At 25.5% G+C, this 19,109-nt stretch overlaps 4 protein-coding genes across 5 annotated transcripts in view; 2 read left to right on the top strand and 2 right to left on the bottom strand.

The window, feature by feature from the left end:
* neur (E3 ubiquitin-protein ligase neur) overlaps positions 1-1,002 on the bottom strand; it is a 181,317-nt gene extending 180,315 nt beyond the window's left edge. Inside the window, exon 1 of the mRNA XM_086910510.1 lies at positions 867-1,002. Coding sequence (XP_086766636.1) covers positions 867-900 — 34 coding nt within the window. The 5' untranslated portion in view covers positions 901-1,002. The remainder of the gene's footprint in view (positions 1-866) is intronic.
* Positions 770-12,062, top strand: LOC100870352 (uncharacterized). Its single transcript, XM_031917917.2, has 5 exons — positions 770-1,230; positions 2,574-3,074; positions 7,532-7,708; positions 8,830-8,944; positions 10,727-12,062. Exons 2-5 carry the CDS (start codon positions 3,014-3,016, stop codon positions 10,848-10,850), a joined length of 477 nt encoding a protein of 158 aa, XP_031773777.2. The 5' UTR covers positions 770-1,230; positions 2,574-3,013; the 3' UTR covers positions 10,851-12,062.
* Positions 12,063-12,841: 779 nt separating this feature from the next.
* Positions 12,842-14,812, top strand: LOC105736136 (uncharacterized). Its single transcript, XM_012489576.3, has 3 exons — positions 12,842-13,315; positions 14,191-14,361; positions 14,551-14,812. The coding sequence occupies exons 1-2, from the start codon at positions 12,974-12,976 to the stop codon at positions 14,341-14,343; spliced, it is 495 nt and encodes a 164-aa protein (XP_012345030.1). The 5' UTR covers positions 12,842-12,973; the 3' UTR covers positions 14,344-14,361; positions 14,551-14,812.
* On the bottom strand, positions 14,633-19,002 carry Su(fu) (suppressor of fused). 2 transcript variants are annotated; one of them, XM_003696106.4, is made up of 7 exons: positions 18,644-19,002; positions 17,663-17,755; positions 16,245-16,554; positions 15,910-16,145; positions 15,609-15,830; positions 15,310-15,517; positions 14,633-15,219 (listed from the first exon to the last, which is right to left on the bottom strand). In XM_003696106.4, the coding sequence occupies exons 1-7, from the start codon at positions 18,814-18,816 to the stop codon at positions 15,154-15,156; spliced, it is 1,308 nt and encodes a 435-aa protein (XP_003696154.1). In that variant the 5' UTR covers positions 18,817-19,002; the 3' UTR covers positions 14,633-15,153. The 2 variants fall into 2 exon arrangements, with proteins under 2 accessions (XP_003696154.1, XP_086766578.1); XM_086910452.1 differs by lacking the exon at positions 17,663-17,755 and having other exon boundaries at positions 18,644-18,966.
* Between the last annotated feature and the right edge of the window lie 107 nt (positions 19,003-19,109).

Genomic DNA, 19,109 nt, shown 5'->3' with positions numbered 1-19,109 from the left:
TTAAAACATTCAATTCCTTTTTTTAACGAAGTTCCATCTACATCATTTTACTTTAATTAAAATATTGATTAATTACTTAAACAACTATTAATATATATATATAATTACATAACAAAGCTTCTACATTGTTATTATTTATATTATATAGGAAAATACAAAACTTAAAAATTATAAAATTCATAATTAACAATAATAAAAAATTGTTGATTGTTCTGATTTATTTTCGAATGATTCCATATTTATAAAACGTAAAAATTTAGATAATTTAGTGGCAAATAGAACGATTTAAAAAAAAAAAAAAAACGATAAACGTTTGTATCGTATATGAATAGAATTTTAGAATTTTTACAACGAAAAAACTTTAACCGATCAACTGAATTTAAAAAAAACGCTATGGCGATAACGATCGTTTTGCGCAGATTCAACCACTGCGGTAGTTAAATCAACAATCGATGATGGCCAAACAGTAACATCGAAACAACGAAAAGAAGTATTATAAAAAAATAAACAATACCAAACACGAAGATGTCACGTAACACGATAACACAATAAACGAACCAAAAAGCGATTCTACGATCGCCGTGTTACATCAATGTACCCATTGACATAACCTCAAAGGCAACGTGATCATTGTATCCTATAAGAGAAACTACCGTTGTTTCGGCGAAAACACGGCCCTGTCGAGAAGGTTCTCGTCGCAAACGACGCAATGCCACGGAAAAAGTCAACGAAACTTGCGCAGGAGCTGGCAGCAAAGTCAAGAGCCCTCGCAGTTGACACATGTCAAGCGTGCAGTGCAACTCGAAAAAACGTCGGAACGACCAACAACACACAATTACGAATACGGATGTAAAATCGACACTCACCGCTGTGTCCGGTGTTACTCGACGACTGGCCCATTATTCACACGCCAACAGCGATGGCAAGCACAAGATAAAGCACACGGCGATCGCGGCTGGCTCACGTGAAAAAGCGGATGCATGAGTGCGCGAAAGATCGACACATTTTTCGAAAAATACTATCACATCGTGTACCCGCAGTGTCGCTACGACAGAGACGGACGGTCGCTTCGAAGCAACGAGGTGATTGGCCCGTGGACCGATGCGCATGCGCGACCCGCGGAATTTTGAATTCATCCTTATTATCTCCGCGTTTCCACGGATTCCGATAATTTCTCATCGAGACCGTCTACGGGATATCACTGCTTCTAAGCAGCTCGTCGCACATAAAGTAAGTACAATGAATATCTCTAACAATAAATAATTATATTCTATTTGTAAATTGAGAGACGATTAATTAGATATTTATTTCAATAATTTTGATATTTATACTAAATAATTTCAATATTATTTTTATACACAAGTAATTGGTAATCAAAAATTTTGACAAATATATAATTTATATAAATAAATAATATATTGTATATATAATTTTTAGTAATTTAAAAATTGAAACATGCTAAAATTTACATACTTATATTAAAAATTTGTTTAAACATTATACATAATAACAAAATATATAAAGAAAATTATTTAATAATTTTTACTATTTTTTTTTAAAGTTATTATCAAAATGTATTACAATGTATAATAAAATTTCCCTTGAGACACTTTGTTATGTAGTCACTTAATATCACTGTGCATGAATTATGTCTCAGTCAATAGCCTGGCGATGCGATGAACAAGATATTCTCTATTATTTATATATCACATCTGCCCTAATTTTACCATTTTCTTACATGTCATTAAAATTTAATAAAATAAGAAACATTATAAATCTTATTACAAAATAACATTTCTATTAATTAATATTAATAATTAATATTTATTAAATTTCTTTTTTTTTTTTTGTAAAAATTTCTTTTATGACAAATATTCTACTATTATTATTAAATTAAAAAAGTCTTAAAAATTTTATTCGTAGATAAATTTAAAAAAAAGTTTCATTAATTTTAAAATCTTAAAAATTTTATATAAAAATTTATATTAAGTTTTTGTGTCTACTCAATCTACTTTTTTATACTTAATCTTTAATCACCCTATTGTTATGATAATTATTCATAAATTTAAAAAAAATGTTATAATAATGAAATTTCTTAAAAAATCTTGAAAATTTTCATCTATACAAATTTAAACAAATCATCGCATTTCCGATACGACGGTTTTAAAAAAAATTTCACTTACAATTAAATATCAAATATCAAAACTGTTCCACAAAATTCGGTTCGCTAAAAGCATAATCAAAATCACATTAATCAGCCTTCCCAATTAATATTATTTCCCACGATACATATTATGCAAATACACGTTTCCAATTAGAATCTACACACCTGGACGAGCCATAGAACGTTCCCCATCCCGATCACCATCACCGACACGAATCACCCACCCACGAATATTGAAACGTCCATTTTGCTAAAACGAGGCACCAAAATCCACGACAAGTCGACACCTTTCCACGTGAGATATCCACACACGTAACCGCCATAATACACGCGCGTCTACTGCGCCTACAATTCGCGTGTGCAAAGCTCGCGAATAAACAGAATCACGCAATTACCAACTGTGTTTCAGTCTATGAAGCGTCCAACGATATCGGCTGGGTCGATTCGGCAAAAGCGAGTCGTGGAAGGAAAAACGAGCGAGAAACTGAAACTGCTTTTTCCAAGCCATCGCAGAAGATCATCGATCGGTGTCGAATAAAGGTGCGGATCGACGACGTTGGAAATCATCGCCTTGGTAACCACCGACAAAACACACTTGGCCGTCGAGAGACGTGGACACGTTGCGTGGTCGAGGAACACCACGATATCTCGAGGATTCTCTTTATATATGGATTTTTCGGTCAGATTCGATTCACGTCTAGGAAGACGTTGATCTCTCGACATCGGTTTTTTTCTTCTGTCTGACATGACAATTCTGGAGGAACTCGACTCGAGGCCTCGGGCATTCAGCAGCTGACGGCAACCAGGCGATCGTACATCCGGGGAAAAGCGCTCAACGCTTGGCCAAAGATGGATCCCCGACTCTTCTGGATCGTTTGTTTCGGTTTGATCGCGATCCTCGTTTCGAAAGGTCAGTTTTTTTAGATTAAAATTTAGATTAATTAGAACAGAGTGGTGTTGTATGGTATTTTAGATTGTGGAAAAGTTTTTTTTTTTTTTAAAAAAAAGAGTAGAATATGGAATAGTAAAATGATTAATTAGAATAATTTTCTTTTTTTGGATATTATTTTGAGTATAAATTAATTAGTGTAGAATAGTTTGTTGATAAGTATTTGAATATTGTATTTCATAGATTATGGATTAGTTTTATTAAACAAAAATGTAATTAGAATAATTTTTGGACGTTACACAATATTTTACTGATATATTTTACTGATTAGTAAAAAGCAGTTATTATTAATATTTTGAATAATTATATATTTTTCGAAAATAGATTAATTAACGTAAAATAATTTTTGGATGTTGTAAAGTATTTTAGACTGTGAATTAATTTTTTAAATGAAAGCGTTTTGATTAACGTAAAACGATATTTACTAAACAAATTTTTTAAACAAAAATTATTAATTAGAATAATTAACGTAAAATAATTTTCAGATTTTCTATACTACTTTAAATGTAGATTAATTAGTGTAGAGTTAATTAGAGAGTAGTTTTTGAGTGTTGTTTGGATTAGTTTTTTAAACGAAAATGTAGGCTAATTAGCAGAGAATAGTTATCAGCATAATATTTCAGATTGTAGATCATTTTTTTAAACAAAAATGTAGACTAATTAATTATAGAACGTTATCGATGATATTTTAGATTATGAATGTTTATTTAATATCGTCTAATTGGTCAAAATAATAAATTTAAATTATTTTTTATTTTTGAAAATAATAAAACATGCAATAACTTTTTATCAAATTATTCAATTATTCTTATTATTATTCTTATTATATTATTATTATCTTGAAACGTAATCGTTTATGCACAGAGAGATATTACGACAAAGTTAATGACATATTAAAATACAAAAAGATAGAAAAATGTATGAAATGTTCATTGTAACATTTTGATAATTATATGATAATATATAATTAATTTAAAATTGTATAAATTCTCTTTTTAATTCGATATTATTCTTTTTAATATCATGATATATTATTTGTAATTTTCTCTCTTTAACTATTTAAATAATTAAATAATAGAATAATAAATTTCTTGCTAAAACAAATTTTAAATTTTACATATCACACCTTCTTTACGAAAAATATGTTTCTATTAATTATAATTAATAAAAGAATATTTTGAAAAAAAATCTTTGATTTTAAAAAATTTAGTGACATCTATCTATATTTCAATATATTGAAGTATCATATCAATTCCAATTATATAATATTTAACATAAATAATCATTACATTCTTACATTCTTAATTATGTTCATAATCGTGTTTATAAGATATAAATTTGCATAAATATTTATTTATAATAATTAGTAAATATTTGAAGATATTAGATAATTGAAAAATTAAATAAGAATGGTAGATTTTATTATTGAAGTATCTATTGATTGTAGTTTATTGAATTAAAACGATTTATTTCATTCCAAAGAGTTTAATTTGAAATCAAACGCATCTATGCATCTTAAATTTTGTACTAAGAATAGATAAATACAAATTATGTTAATTTTTCTATATTATTTACAATCATGTCTATGATATGAATTTAGCTTTAGAAAAAAAAAAAAGAGATTTAATTACGAGTCTAACTTTCTGTTCTTCAATAAAAAAGAATCAATAAATACTAATTATGTATAATATTTCAACACTTCGCATCTGGCACAGTGAATAGCTAAGACTCTTTTAAGTAGCTACTAAATAAATAAGGCAAGATATTAAAGATTCGTTTGAAGACGGTTGAAGCCTTTTATGTTAGTTTATGTAGAATTGTGTGTTAGATATACAGCCTCTGGCTATCAAATTTACTACTGTGTAGTAAATTCAAAATCTTCAATATTTTTTCTCTTCTTTTTTTTTTTTTTTTTTTCATAAAATTGAAACTTAATAACGTATAGATATAGATGTTAACCATTATTTTTGTTCTATAGATTTCATAAAAAAAATGTAATATTTAATACATATAATATATTTGATCCCCAATACAAGATATTGTATTAAGTTATGTAGAAATATATTATTATAAAATTTTTAATTAATTTCACTTAATTTAAAAGCATAGATAATAAGTAAAGATATTTTATGCCAAGATATCTAATTATAATATCCTAAGAAGCTTTTTATTATTTTTGCAATAATAAGAAATTTTTTTTTTTTTTGCAATAATTAATGATAAATACAAAAGGATGCAAATAAATGTAAATAATAATAAATTATTCACAATAGTTTTAAATTATGCATGATGATTGATTGTACATAATTAAAAACAATTTGTTGTAAAAAAAATTGAAATTTCTGTATGTGATCCTAATTCATGGAAGAGGTGGAAGAGACAATGTGATCTTATCTTGAGGTGAATGACCAGAATCCCGAAATCAATGGGATAGCTTTAAAATGTGTTGAATTTACGGTTCTCCTATCTTTCAAAGGAATTCCATGAGAAATTAAAAAAGACGAAGATGGAAAATCTACACGACAGAATCTGAAACGTGAAGATTTCTGAATGAGGAAAAAATCATCGGTAAAATACTTCACGATTTTCACTCAAATTTCAATTATAACTTTTAGATGAAAATTTTCAACTGTAACGTTCTAAATTCTAATATTTTAAACTTTTGATATTTGAAAAAATTGATTATAAGATGTGAAGAAGAAATTCTTAAGATACGAGAATAATTGGATTGGATTATATTAGCTTTCAATTGCTTGAATAGAATTTTTTATTGAAAATCAACGTAAATATTATTCTTTCTTAATATTTTACTTTCTACTTTCGCAAAAATTATACGAAAGAAAATGAAATAATTTTATTTCTTGATAAAAAAAACGAAATTACTGGAAATAATGTATAAGACGAGCATTTATCTAGAGAATTTTGTTAAATTGCAATTTTTAAGTACAATAAAATATGCAGTAAAATCTTTTAATATTTTAAAGCATACGAATCGTTCTATTAAAATTCATAATTATTAAATTACAATTTTCTCGAATTAAATTATCTTTCACTTGTACTACTTTTTCTCCAAATTCCTCGTGCAATGATTTCAGAATTTTTAATATCCTGTCTACGACATTCAAATTTTCATCTTTCAATCTCAACATAATCTTCAAAAATATGGCAAAAAAAAATTTTAGCATATAATTGAAAATAAAAAATCAAAAAAAAAATCATTCTTTCTAAATTACAATTTTTTCGAATTTAAATTATTTAAATTACTTTTTCTCCAAGTTTCTCGCGTAATGATTTTAGAATTTTTAATATCGTGTCTACGATATTCAAATTCTCATCTTTCAATCTTGCTTCAACACGATCTCGCTTTAAATGTTATAAGAAAAATCTTAACATGTAATTGAAAATAAAAAGTCAAAAAAAAAAAAAAAAAAAAAAAACATTCTTTAATATTTTTGATAAGTGATTAAATTAAATTTAAGAAATATTGAGTTGAGCAAAAATTAAATTGAATAATTTTATCGAAATTAATTATTTGCTTTTTTAAAACTTATATGTCGATCCATTTTTTAAAATCATATATTTTAAAACAAAATTTAAAAAGTTTTAAAAAGTGGAGTTGATGAAAATTCTACATTTTATACACAAAAAATGTATGATTTTTTAAAAAAAATGGAATTAATTAGTTATATAACTATAACTGTAAAAAATTTTTAAAAAGAAAATAATTAACCTCATTGAAATTAATAAGTTTGACTCTCGCGTGATCCAATATCTTTCAAGTTCGTCTAAAATATTAAAGAATCGTTTTTTCTCCTTTTTTTCAAACGAATTATCAAAAAATATTAAAATGCGAAATACTTTGATGGATAAAAAATTTCTGAAAATTTCATTTAAAATTCAAATCAAATATTATTTGAAAACATTATTTTATATTCGATGCTTCAAATCACAAGCAAATTTACTATTTACCAAATATTATAGAAAATATAAATTTCAATACAAAAATTAAAAATCTTATATTTAATTCATACATCTATTGAGTTTACTTAAATTATAATTTTTCATATATTTACAAAAATACTTGAATTTGAAAATTATTTTTATATGTTTTAATACCATTTCAAAAAAAAGTTAAGAAACAAAGAAGTATTCTATTTTAAAAATCTACTTCTCCTTAATTAATCAAAATAAAAAAATATCATTGTTAAAATAATAAATTATAAGAACATAATTATTAACCTATTCGCGTCATATCGTCATCAATGCTCGCACGAACTTATTAATTTCAAAAATAAATAATAATGCATTCTAAACAATTACATAAAACTATACAAATAATAGCATATAATTAAATGTGATTTCATAATAGAAGTTAAAATTTTTCAGATCTCTGGTTAATTTGCTTTGATTTCGATTAGGACGGGCCATCGATTGTTTCAAGTGCGTCTCGATCGACGGCGACAATAAACCTTGCGACGATCCGTTTCACAACAACGGAAGCCTCGCCTTCTTAGAGTCGCCTTGCTTGGGAGGTCGCAAAGGGCGCGATGGTCTTTTTCCCGCGACTGCGTGCATCAAAATAGCGGGCATATATGGTAAAACTTTCCTCTTTTTGTAATAACGAGTGGCCCTTAACCCCCTTTCGCCGCTGTCTGTTCAACGAATACACTATATATGCTTTCCGGTATAGTATCTACTATACTTGTTTACGGAGGTTTCGCCGGTGGAAAGTTAATATACATTGCTCGAAAGAATCAACGAATTAAATTGTGAATAATTTCGAGAAATTTCGCATAGTGTGTTTGTTGATTAGAGTGGTTAGAAAACGATAAAGATGGGGTACTTTAAAAGGTAAAAATTCCATTATATTTTCTAATAGTGGAAAGAAATTGCCTTTCTTCCAGATTCTTCGCGCAGTATATTTCTTCTCTACTTTTGTCTACTTTTTCTTATTTTTATTACATTATTAATTGTAATATTTCTTCTTTGGTCTTATATCATAAATTTATTGTTATTTTAAAATGAATACATAAATATGTAAATTATGAATTTGATGCCAATGATGAATTTTTTATATTCTATTTTAAATTTAAATTTCTTCCTTTAAAATTATATTGGAAGGAACGTTGTGCGTACATGTTGAAAATAAATAAAAAATTTTTAAATTTGATCACTATTGGAAATCATGAATAATAAAAAAGAATTTTATTTCTATGTTTAACTTTTATATATTGAGATATATAATTTTTTTGGAAATGTATTAACAAATAAAATATTAAAATAATAAGCAGACTTGCGTTTGAAATAATTTCAGAAAATTTCAAAAATTATGTCTACAAAATTTCGAAAATAGAAAGCAAGAAAAATATTTTTATTTGAATAATTTTAAAATTATTTTATTTTATTTTAACTAAGATTTAATTGCATTATTTAGCCACTGTTAATTTTTTATTAGTTTAATTAATATCTTTCCCCGTTTAATATATGTTACTACTACTTTTAATTTAAAAAAAAAAATACACAAAAACGATATATATAAAATTTCACCTGCACAAAGTTTTAAATTCTCCTCCACAGAATTAAAGCAAGAAGTAAATAAATATATTTACAAATATCGATTCATATAAAACTTCACATTTTCTATTTTGCGGCACTATGAAACATTTTAAATAGAAAAATATATATAAATATTTGTAATTAACGTGTTATTTACTAGACGAGTCCGGGATCTCTTTGACGGTGAGAAGCTGCGCGCTGGACAGCGGAACTCTAACGACCGACTCCGAAATCATAAGAATGTCTCATTGTGGAGGGTTCTACTTCGACGACAAGTAAGTGTAGAGACATACGAGAAGAAATGTAATTTGAGCTTGCTTTCCTTTGTACCACGGCGCTAATTGCAAATGCTACATCGTTTGAAATTCACCCTTATTATAGTTGGCGCGAGGTTGTGACGAGATTGTGAAAGAAAGAAAGAAAGAAAAAAAGAAATATAAGTGGCTACGTTTGTGTACGTTTATTTTAATCAATACTTTGCTTCTCAGGCAATGCATGTTTCAATTAAAACGAATTATATATATTGCAATTGCAGAGCATTTCGAATTTTTTAGTATCGAGAAATGTATGATGAAATAAACCGGTTTCTTAATATTTTTTATAAAATAATATTTTGTAATATTACATGAATTTAATGAAATAGGTTAACTTGTAGATATGATAGAACGTTGATTATCCGAATTTCAATTATCCATATTTTTATTAATAATGCAATAATTCATTATCCAAACGCAATATGTATTTAATTATATTTATTAACATATTATTATATTATATTAATATATGTATTTAAATTACAGTATACTTGAAAATGTTTCTATGAATTGTATTTTAGGTATCTAAAAATGATTAATTTTTATAATGCATTTCTCTTATGAGATATGCTTTCTGATAAACTATCTATATTTGAGAATTGTTCAATTTTCAATTATTTCATGATAAATTTGATTCTTCGTGATTGATTATTTAAAAAATTGCTTATTCGAAAAGATTTGTTTTCAATTAATTCTGTAAAAATGTAATATTATTAGATTACGGATGTTTACATATTTATAAAAAATTCAAAAAATTATAAAAATCTTTAAAATATTCAGAGCATAATATCTATGCATTATATTTATAGAATATGAAGAATATAAATTTTTATCTAATTCATTTTTTTAGTTATAAAAATTAAATTTTTCATAAATATCTGAAATTTGTTTGTTATAAGTTTTCAAAACAAAATAAAAAATTATAAAATTGCAGCAAAATAAAAATGCTAGAAAAAAATAAACAATTTAAGCAATATTATTATTAATATTATATTCGTCACATTAACTCAATTACATTTTATTTTCTTCATTGTAAAATTTTTTAGATAATTAAATCTTTTTAAATAATCAGAGTACATCAATTAACATTAGAATAGTATTTTAATTGAAAAAAAATTTTTTGTAAAAGCTGTTATTAATAAGTATAAGTGTTATTATTTTCTGAATTATTATTGAAATCAGACTTTTGAATTTCATTTATTTTAGGTGATCTATTTTTTGAAGTTATGAAAAAATATTATATCTAGCATAAAGCAAAGCTACAATTTGAATCCAGCATAATATTTATAATTTTCATAACAGTATATTTAATATATAATATTTGTAATTAAAAATTAAATTATATATCTATTATATAAATATAATTAAATATATCATATCATATACTATATTTCAAAAAAGATATTCAAATTTCAAATTCATCTGCAATATAAATCTTTTCTCGAAATCAATGATTATAGACTTCACATAAACCTTCATAGGTCGCAATAATGAAATTTTTGCTATCGTATAAATATACGTATTCTCAGCTCGAGAGAATAGATTTTCTCAAGTTGGATTAAAATTGCATACTTCATTAATTTCCAGTTAAAAAGTTACTTGAACAAATCGCCAAATATAAAATTAAACGATTTAACAAAATTTCTATTTCAAACTACGTAACTCATTTTTAATAATGTATTAAAAAATTCTAATTCACAATATATAGAACTTAATGTTCTGACTTTAAATTACGATTTTTAGATATGTTCGAGGTTGTGTACAATCATGCAACGATGCAGACGCCTGCAATGGATCTACGCGGCAAGCAGTTTCACTCATACTTTTAACCCTATCGATTTTTCTCGAACTAATTTGCATCACGTGAAAGTAAACTAAGTAATATCACGTGTTAATTAAACGATAGACAATTATTGTATATATATATAAAGGAAACGATTATATGTACAATATTAGATTGTCCTAAAAATTCTTTTTATTATTTGAATAATTTTGAATTTTGAATCATGACAATCTAATTTATTTTTCTTTTCTAACTTTTTAAAAATAGAGATATTTTATTGTTAAATATTTTAAATTCTTTTGCAAAAATTATTAACTAATATCAACAAGTTATAAATTGATCAGATTATAGATTATTCTTTTACAATTACACGTTAAATGAAATAATGATTTGATGATAAAAAAGAAATCGGTTCTTTCAATAATATTTAAAATTATTATCTCGAATAAATTAATAAATTACAAGTTTATTAGATTATTCTTTTACGATATATAATACGTCAAATAAAATAATGAAATGAATTAATGATTATTATCCATAAAAAAATTTATTATTTCAATTCAACATTGAAAATCATGTCGAGTATTTCAAATACGTAAGTCAAAATTATTGTGAAAATACACTAAAATCATTATTATAAATTAAAATGGTGGATATTTCAGGAAAACATAATTCTGACACTTTGTATATAAAATATATAAAATTTTATAAATGATAAAATCATTGAAATACGTAAGTATGATCCATTATTTTAGAAAAATGAAATTATGACGGTTTTAAAAAAAATAAATAATAGTAAAAAAATGAAAAGAACTTTTGGGACAATTTAAGAGGAACACTTCGAATTTAAATCAGTAACTTGACCAATTTAGCTGTGGACCAAAGATAAAAGAAAATGTAATATCTCTATCTAAGTAAGTGAAGTATCGAAAGCATTTTTTACTTTCGTTCGTAAATTATTGCATTTATTCAATATATCAAATGAAAATTTAGTATAATAAAAGGAATCTAAAGGTCCAAAATATATATGCGTTATTTATGAAGAAAAAAATATACAGAATCACTATTTGATACTATTTGATAGTTTGCAGAATAGAAAGAGCAACAACTGCCATTATAATTACAATTATTTAATATAATTATTGTTTTATTAATATTCATGTATAGTCACGTGTCACTGTATTGTGACTATAGTTATTTGCTTAAGAATACAGTCGAGTTATATATATTACATATATTCATGGAATTGTTGCAGATTGTATAGAATATCCAATAAAAGACATTTTAAGTTATAAATCTGTGTATATAATTTTTTACTAAAATATTTATAACACATATAGAAATACTTATTCTTAAACATAGATAAAAAAAAAATAATGTTTCTTTATCTTAAAAAAAAATTTCGCGATTTTGAAAAATTATGAAATTATTTTTACAAAGAAGTTAAAATTGAAACAATTTACATTTTTAGAAATTTGTGATCTCTACTTTTTAGAAAAATATTTTGTTTTATTATTAAATAATATTATTTAATCTTATATTAGTAATTAATTATAAATTAAATATAGTCGTTTAATTTAAATCTCTTATTTTATTATTAATTTATTAATACTTATTATTAATAAAGAAATTTATATATTTTAATTATGAAAAAAATAAATCAGTTCAATTTTTGTACAAAATAAATATAAATAAATATATAATATATGATAAATATACTATCAAACTTGCAAATATTAAAAAAAAAAAAATTAATACTAACCTAAATTCAAATTTTAAATAACATCATAACGAAATTAAATTAAACAAAAAGAAAATAAGAATGATATCCAAAGAAGAAGTTCTAGCATTCTATTTTCACTCCAAACTTTGTATTTTTTCTTTACAGTTCAAACAAAGTCGAGTTCACAGTAAATTCAAGAGTATAAAGGCGCTTGTTTTAATTGATCTTTGCTATATATACGCTGAAAAAAATGTCACGAAATCTGCAGGAAATAAAGAGAGAGAGAGAGAGAGAGAGAGAGAGAGAGAGAGAGAGAGAGAAACAAAAAACACGAGAATAAAAATTCTCTGAATTTATCCAAAATCGAATTATTATTCTTAGAGAGTGCACGAAGAACAAAATTCGATTCGATGTGAAACGTGACAGTGAAAATCAAAGAAATTTGCTAGAAGCTATGTAAATGAGATAGGAATTATCTCAAAAAATGAAAAATCGTATGTCAAATGTAACCCAAGAATTCGTCGAGTTTTTCTCGCGAATTACTTGCTGGCTATGGGAGACCATCGAAAAGTTATTCGACATCATTTTCGATTTCTTGGCAAGGATATTCGAGCTGATACTAGCGGTGATGAACCTGATTTTCCAGGTGATCTGTTTTCTAAGGGACCTAGGCATCGAATCCATGCAAACATTCGTGAACGTCTTTCGAGGGATTGTTAGAGTCATTAGCAATATCACTTGCGAAGAAGTCGAGGATTTTGCCTCTGCCTGCATTGTTGTTTTGCTTTGGATCGCGGCATTTAAGGTCGCCAAGAATTTAATAAAAGTAGGAATTTTACATATTTAAAAATTTTTTATTTATCATTTTCAGAATTTTTATTTATATTTTTTTACTTTTTAATATTTCCTGTTAATATTTCGAGGATCTAATTATAATTTTAATAACCTAAAATATTGAATAAAAATATATTAAAAAATTATATATATATTTCCTTATAACTTCAACGTTTGATTTAAGCATTAAAATTATTCCAATAATTGGTTTTCTAATTATTTTGAAGATTTTAATATATATTTATCTGATGATGATGCATTACATTTTTCACGTTTATCGAATGTTCTCATTTTCATTATCATGTTTTGTATATGACTTTTCACTTTAATTAACAAATATATAGTGCCACATAAAAATATTGAAACACTAATTTCTCCAACATTTTCTATCAAATCTCCAAAAAGATTGATAAAAAAAAAAAAGATTGCAAACAAAATATCAAATTGCATGTTGTGATTATTTATATTGTAAAATAATGTATTAATACTTAGTTTCGTTACAAATAATATATTTATAATGTAATTTTTATATATTTCTTATTATTTATCTTTAACATACAGCTATCTAACAATAATAAAAATATATTTGTACTTTGATATATTTTATCATATATTTGATGACATGATCATATATTTAAATTTTAATAAGAAATTAAAAAGAAACTCTTATATTTTAGAGATTTGCGAAAAACGTTATTGAAAAAATTGGAATGCAATTAATACATTTATTTTGCACTATATATATACAATTTTGAATATTTAACACTTTGAAAGTTTAAAGGATCGTTCGTTACAACGGTCTATTGTACACTAATCAAAATTGTTATTGATTCACATGATAGTTCCAATGTCATACATATCTCCCAGAACTCTCGAATAGCTGCGTTCCTTAACCCAGGAAATCCGAATTCGAATGAAGAGCTAGGAATTTGTCCAGCACAAAGAAGAACAGGGAGAAGGTTGAATCGACGTTATGGCAAACGACCTCGAGGTGATCCTATACTGGAACTCGACGATTAGAATAAAAGAAATTACAAGGTAAAGATTTAGAGAAAAAGAAAAAAAAAACAAGTTAAATGAATTTTAATGCAGAATGCATTGATAAATATTATATTAAAATAATTTTTTTTTATATCGAAAAATTTACTTACTTTTTTTGTTATATTAAGATTGTTAAAAAAACATAATTAATTTTATATGTTAATAAATTAAATTATTATCTCACAGATTTAAAAAGGAGTGATTATACATCTAACACATGCAGTGAATAAAATCTATACCAAGAAAGCTATAAAAAATAAAATATATATTTCCTTATAAATATTATTTCTTATATTTATCATTATATCATACACTTTTCATTCGTAAAAATTGGTACAGAATTCTGACGAACGCTGCCAGAAAAGTTAAGTTCTCTATTTACAAAAATGTTTTGTATAAAATAACAATGTGTAAACTCGTATATCAAATACAAAATTACACTTTGTAATTTGTGTTCTATTATATATACATATTTAAATATAAATTTTTAACAAATATCAATTTGTAAAAGAGAGATATATAAAAAAAATTTTCTTTACAAATTATTTTCTTTTGTTGGATAAAAAAATATATTCATAATAGTTCATCTCTTCTTTTACACATTGATAGATAAAGTCTTGCTAATAAATCTATCACTTGTTCGATAACTGCAAAAACGCAATTTGATTATAAATAATTTCGTCGAAATTCTTTTGTAACGAGATTAGATAATACTTTGCTTACGTCAATTTATCCTAATTCAGTTTTAACTCATTTTTAAATAATATTAATAGTATTAATTTAGTTTTTTCAGTCATTTACAACAGTAATAACCAATTTATGTTCGGGCCAAGAAAATGTCTTTGGCAACTGAATCTATAATATAAATAAAAAATAAGTAACTTTAATTACAAAATATATAAAAATATTTTGATACATTTTACTAAATTAATAGTTATTAATTACCTGATTTGGTGAATTTAAAACTTGAAACTCTTGAGCCATCTTTTCAGATAAATCTTCTGGAAGCAGAACTTGTAACCATGGTCCTTGAACTACATATGGTTTTTCCCTAGAAACTAGAGTTCCGGTAACTGAAGGTGCAACTATTGTAATTGCTGTATGAGATAATATTGATTTAAATGTAAAATGCCTTCCGTGCATGACTCGACCTCTATACAAAAAATCATATTTATATATATTAATATATATTGCTAATAAGATTATTGAAATAATATTACTGAAATAATATTAAAAATATTTACTTTATTGCTAATGGTAACAAAGATCCAGCTTCAAGATTAAATGTCAAATGAAGACCTGGTAAAACTTTAATAAAATTTTCGTTTGGTAAGTTTGTATCTTGTTCACAAGGAGACAATCTTTCTGATTTTATTATTGGTTTTATATCTTCATCTTCTTCATCCGATTCATTTCTTGTCTCTCTATATTTTTCTGTACTCTTATCACTATTTACTTGGACCCACCTATAAATTGAGTATAATATATTTAATATAATAAATATTTTATATTTTAATTTTTCATAAATGAATGAAAAATACTTACCAACATTTTGCAGATACACCACTTAAATTAGAACCCTCTTTTTCTATACCAGTTTGTATTTTCTCTGCTATAGAAGGATCATCTTCCATAATAGAATACATCCTTCTCATGTCTGTCACTAACCATGGTCCACAACCACGACTAGATTTTAATAAATTTACAAGACCTAAACCATTCCAATGTTGTGCAGCTTGTAATTCTTCTGAAGTAACTCCTACAATTTGAACAAATGAAACCTGTAACATTGTACATGGACCATTAAAAATATTTTATTCTGATTTCATTATTTAAAAATTGGGTGATTTTTATTTAAAATTAATATTAAAAGAACTTACATCTCCATGTGGTGTAGATATGGATGCTGGTAACTGTGGATCTTTGCCCATTAAAATTTGTGTAATACGACCATTGCCATTGTCCAGAGGTGCATGCCACGAGACATGGTCTCCCGGCAACAGCATGTTACCAGAATTAAAAACATATTTTGCTAATTGTTGCATTACATTCGCTGGCCAAGTGGGAGGAGTCATTTCATTTCTTTCTCTGACTAATCTAAAGGTTAATTCAAATCCAAAACCACTAGCACGACCAGGACCACTTTTTGGATGTATTCGTCCATCTCCATGTAAATCCGATAAACCCAAACTTTAATTAAGAAATTTTATTATGATATTATTCTATAAAGAAAATAACTAAAATAAAATTAAAATCAAAAAATGATAATAAATAATTGAAATATTGAGATTATTCTTGATAGAATAGATAAACAAAGACTTTTGATGGAACCAAAATAATTCTAGACTCTTTAATCTACAAAAAATTTAGTTAATGATGAAACATATTTAGATAAGACAGACAGAAAAAGGTAAAACCCACGTATCTATTTCCGATGCGTCGCGCTTCAAACAACTTTGTCTTCCTGTACCCTATACTTTCTATATATAGAAAAAGAGGAAACTATTGGAACAGCTGCTTCAGACTGAAGAAGGAAGGGTCACCCATTGAAAATGAGAAAAAAAAAATGAACACCCTTTCGCGGTAGACCATTCGTCATTCGGCGCCTAGTTTTTAACGAGGAATTCCTGAAACGAGCATTCATTTATCTTTTCACAATGTGAATTATTAAATATAGCAAGTTGTATATTATATTTTAATAACTTTTAATAATTTAGATTAATTAAACAACATAATAATATGACAAAAAAGATATGTTACATTTTTATTGAAATATATGAGAAAGTAATAAAAAACCACTAATATTTTTGAAGTTCATGTTTAGATTTCAAATCAATGTATCAAAACGATAAATGAAATTCCCGAATGACAGAAATGGATGCCGCATACACGTGTCATCAAGGGTGTGTCGGAAAAATAACATGCGCTCACATCAAACAGGCACACTCCTACTACACAACAGTGACACTGACGAATACCCGACTTCCCGTTTTTTTTTAACATTCTGATTCTTCCTTCTTCACCATACTACAGAAAAAAAAACGTCTTTTTTTGAATGAATGATGCGAAGTAGTATTTCACTTCAATCGCGTAGTAAGAAATCATTAATACATCATTATTAAAAATTCATATTACAAACTTATTCAAAGTACAAAAAATATAAAAATGATTATTATATAAACAATTGTAATAATGATTTACTAAGTATTTTATATTTTTTAAGTTTAATATAGAATATTTTATTTTATAGATAAATATAGACAATTAGATGAGAATATTCAGAAATGATAAAACTCACCTAATATAATGCCAATGTGGTGGTATGCCTAATTCCGGACAACCTGAATTTTCGTACATACTTATATAGTCTAGAGGATCCGGACCTCCCAACCTAAGCAAAGGTGCATAGAAAATCTCAGTTATTTGGTTTTACATCCGGTTAAATTCACGTACGACTAAGGGTGGCTAAATATAAGTCGTTCTTTCTTCTATATAAGAGTTCCATACTTAAACTTAATAGAAACCACCTTTTCGATATAGAATTTTACAATATCAATCAAAAAATACGTGAATTATTTATGAAAAATTATAAATATTCAACGAATAATTAAAATATTTAATGATATAATGATATTTTTATATTATAAAATATATGAATATTTAATTCATAAAAAAATTCTATAAAAAAAATAAAAAAGAACATATTAAATATAATGATTCCTTTCTAAGAAATATTAATAATTATTTTTCATTTAATAAATTTAATATCAATAATTATTATTCATATTTACCATTTTATATAATTATATATTACAAGAATTTTATACAGAAAAATTATAAGATAAAATTAATTAAACATAATCGAAGTAAAATAAAATTGATATGAATTTTTAATTTTAATTATTTAATTTTATTTTAAGAATCAAATAATTTTTTAATTTTTCTAATTTTTAATAAAATACAAATATTAAAAATTGATATATAGTTAAAATTGATAAAAAATAATTAAGAAATAAAACAATAATTTTTAATAAATCCACACTTTAAAAACATATAAGCATGTAAATAATTTCTAAAATATTTTCAAAATTGTATAATATAAAAAATAAATTATAAAAATGTGTAATTAATTAAAAGTGCAAATATTAGTACTTCTATTTTATCTAATGTTTTTTTTTCTCATTCTGACATAAATAGTAAGCATGCAATTTAAATTTCACACATTCTAGCGCTAAGAAATCACTTTTTGTTGCTACGCATTAAAATGCAGAATTCTTACCAATACTTTACAACTGCAGTGACAGTGAGCGGATTGCTTTGGTCCGGATAGATCTCTTTACAAAGATTGTGAAGAGCGTCAAGGCCCAGAGCTCGTGCCGTCGGTGCCTGGATTGGTTGTCCCGGTGGAAAACTTCGGCAAAATTCCTCCCTTTCGCGCATATTTCCGTACATATACGCAGATTTCAAACCACAAAGTATATTACTTTAAAAATATTAAGAATATATGATACACGATCACTTTGTTTACTCTTTTACAACCACTACGTATACCTTCCACCGAGCACGAAACATACGTCTCTGATTCCTGACAAAACTAAATTCTTTTAGAGCGGACGATCGAGTAATTCCGAAATCACTGCGCGTCTTTAAAAGTCACTTTAGGCAATAACAGAAGATACTTTGTCATTGGTTCTTATAATTCGAAGCGTCTTTCTATTGGATCATTCCGATGGAGTTAAATTACT

This window comes from Apis florea, unplaced genomic scaffold (genome assembly GCF_048593485.1).
Source record: "Apis florea isolate Af1SG1 unplaced genomic scaffold, ASM4859348v1 contig_1789_pilon, whole genome shotgun sequence".
Lineage (NCBI taxonomy): Eukaryota > Metazoa > Arthropoda > Insecta > Hymenoptera > Apidae > Apis > Apis florea.
The sequence above is the reverse complement of the archived record's forward strand: the minus strand, read 5'-3'. Positions and strand labels throughout refer to the sequence as shown.

What these genes read in the sequence shown, in the direction of transcription:
- LOC100870352 (XM_031917917.2), top strand. Translation starts at nt 3,014, where the DNA reads ATGGATCCCCGACTCTTCTGGATCGTTTGTTTCGGTTTGATCGCGATC. An exon ending in CAAAATAGCGGGCATATATG is followed by an intron (nt 7,709 to 8,829) that starts GTAAAACTTTCC and finishes GTTATTTACTAG; the next exon opens with ACGAGTCCGGGATCTCTTTG. An exon ending in GGGTTCTACTTCGACGACAA is followed by an intron (nt 8,945 to 10,726) that starts GTAAGTGTAGAG and finishes TACGATTTTTAG; the next exon opens with ATATGTTCGAGGTTGTGTAC.
- LOC105736136 (XM_012489576.3), top strand. Translation starts at nt 12,974, where the DNA reads ATGAAAAATCGTATGTCAAATGTAACCCAAGAATTCGTCGAGTTTTTC. An exon ending in TCGCCAAGAATTTAATAAAA is followed by an intron (nt 13,316 to 14,190) that starts GTAGGAATTTTA and finishes CATATCTCCCAG; the next exon opens with AACTCTCGAATAGCTGCGTT.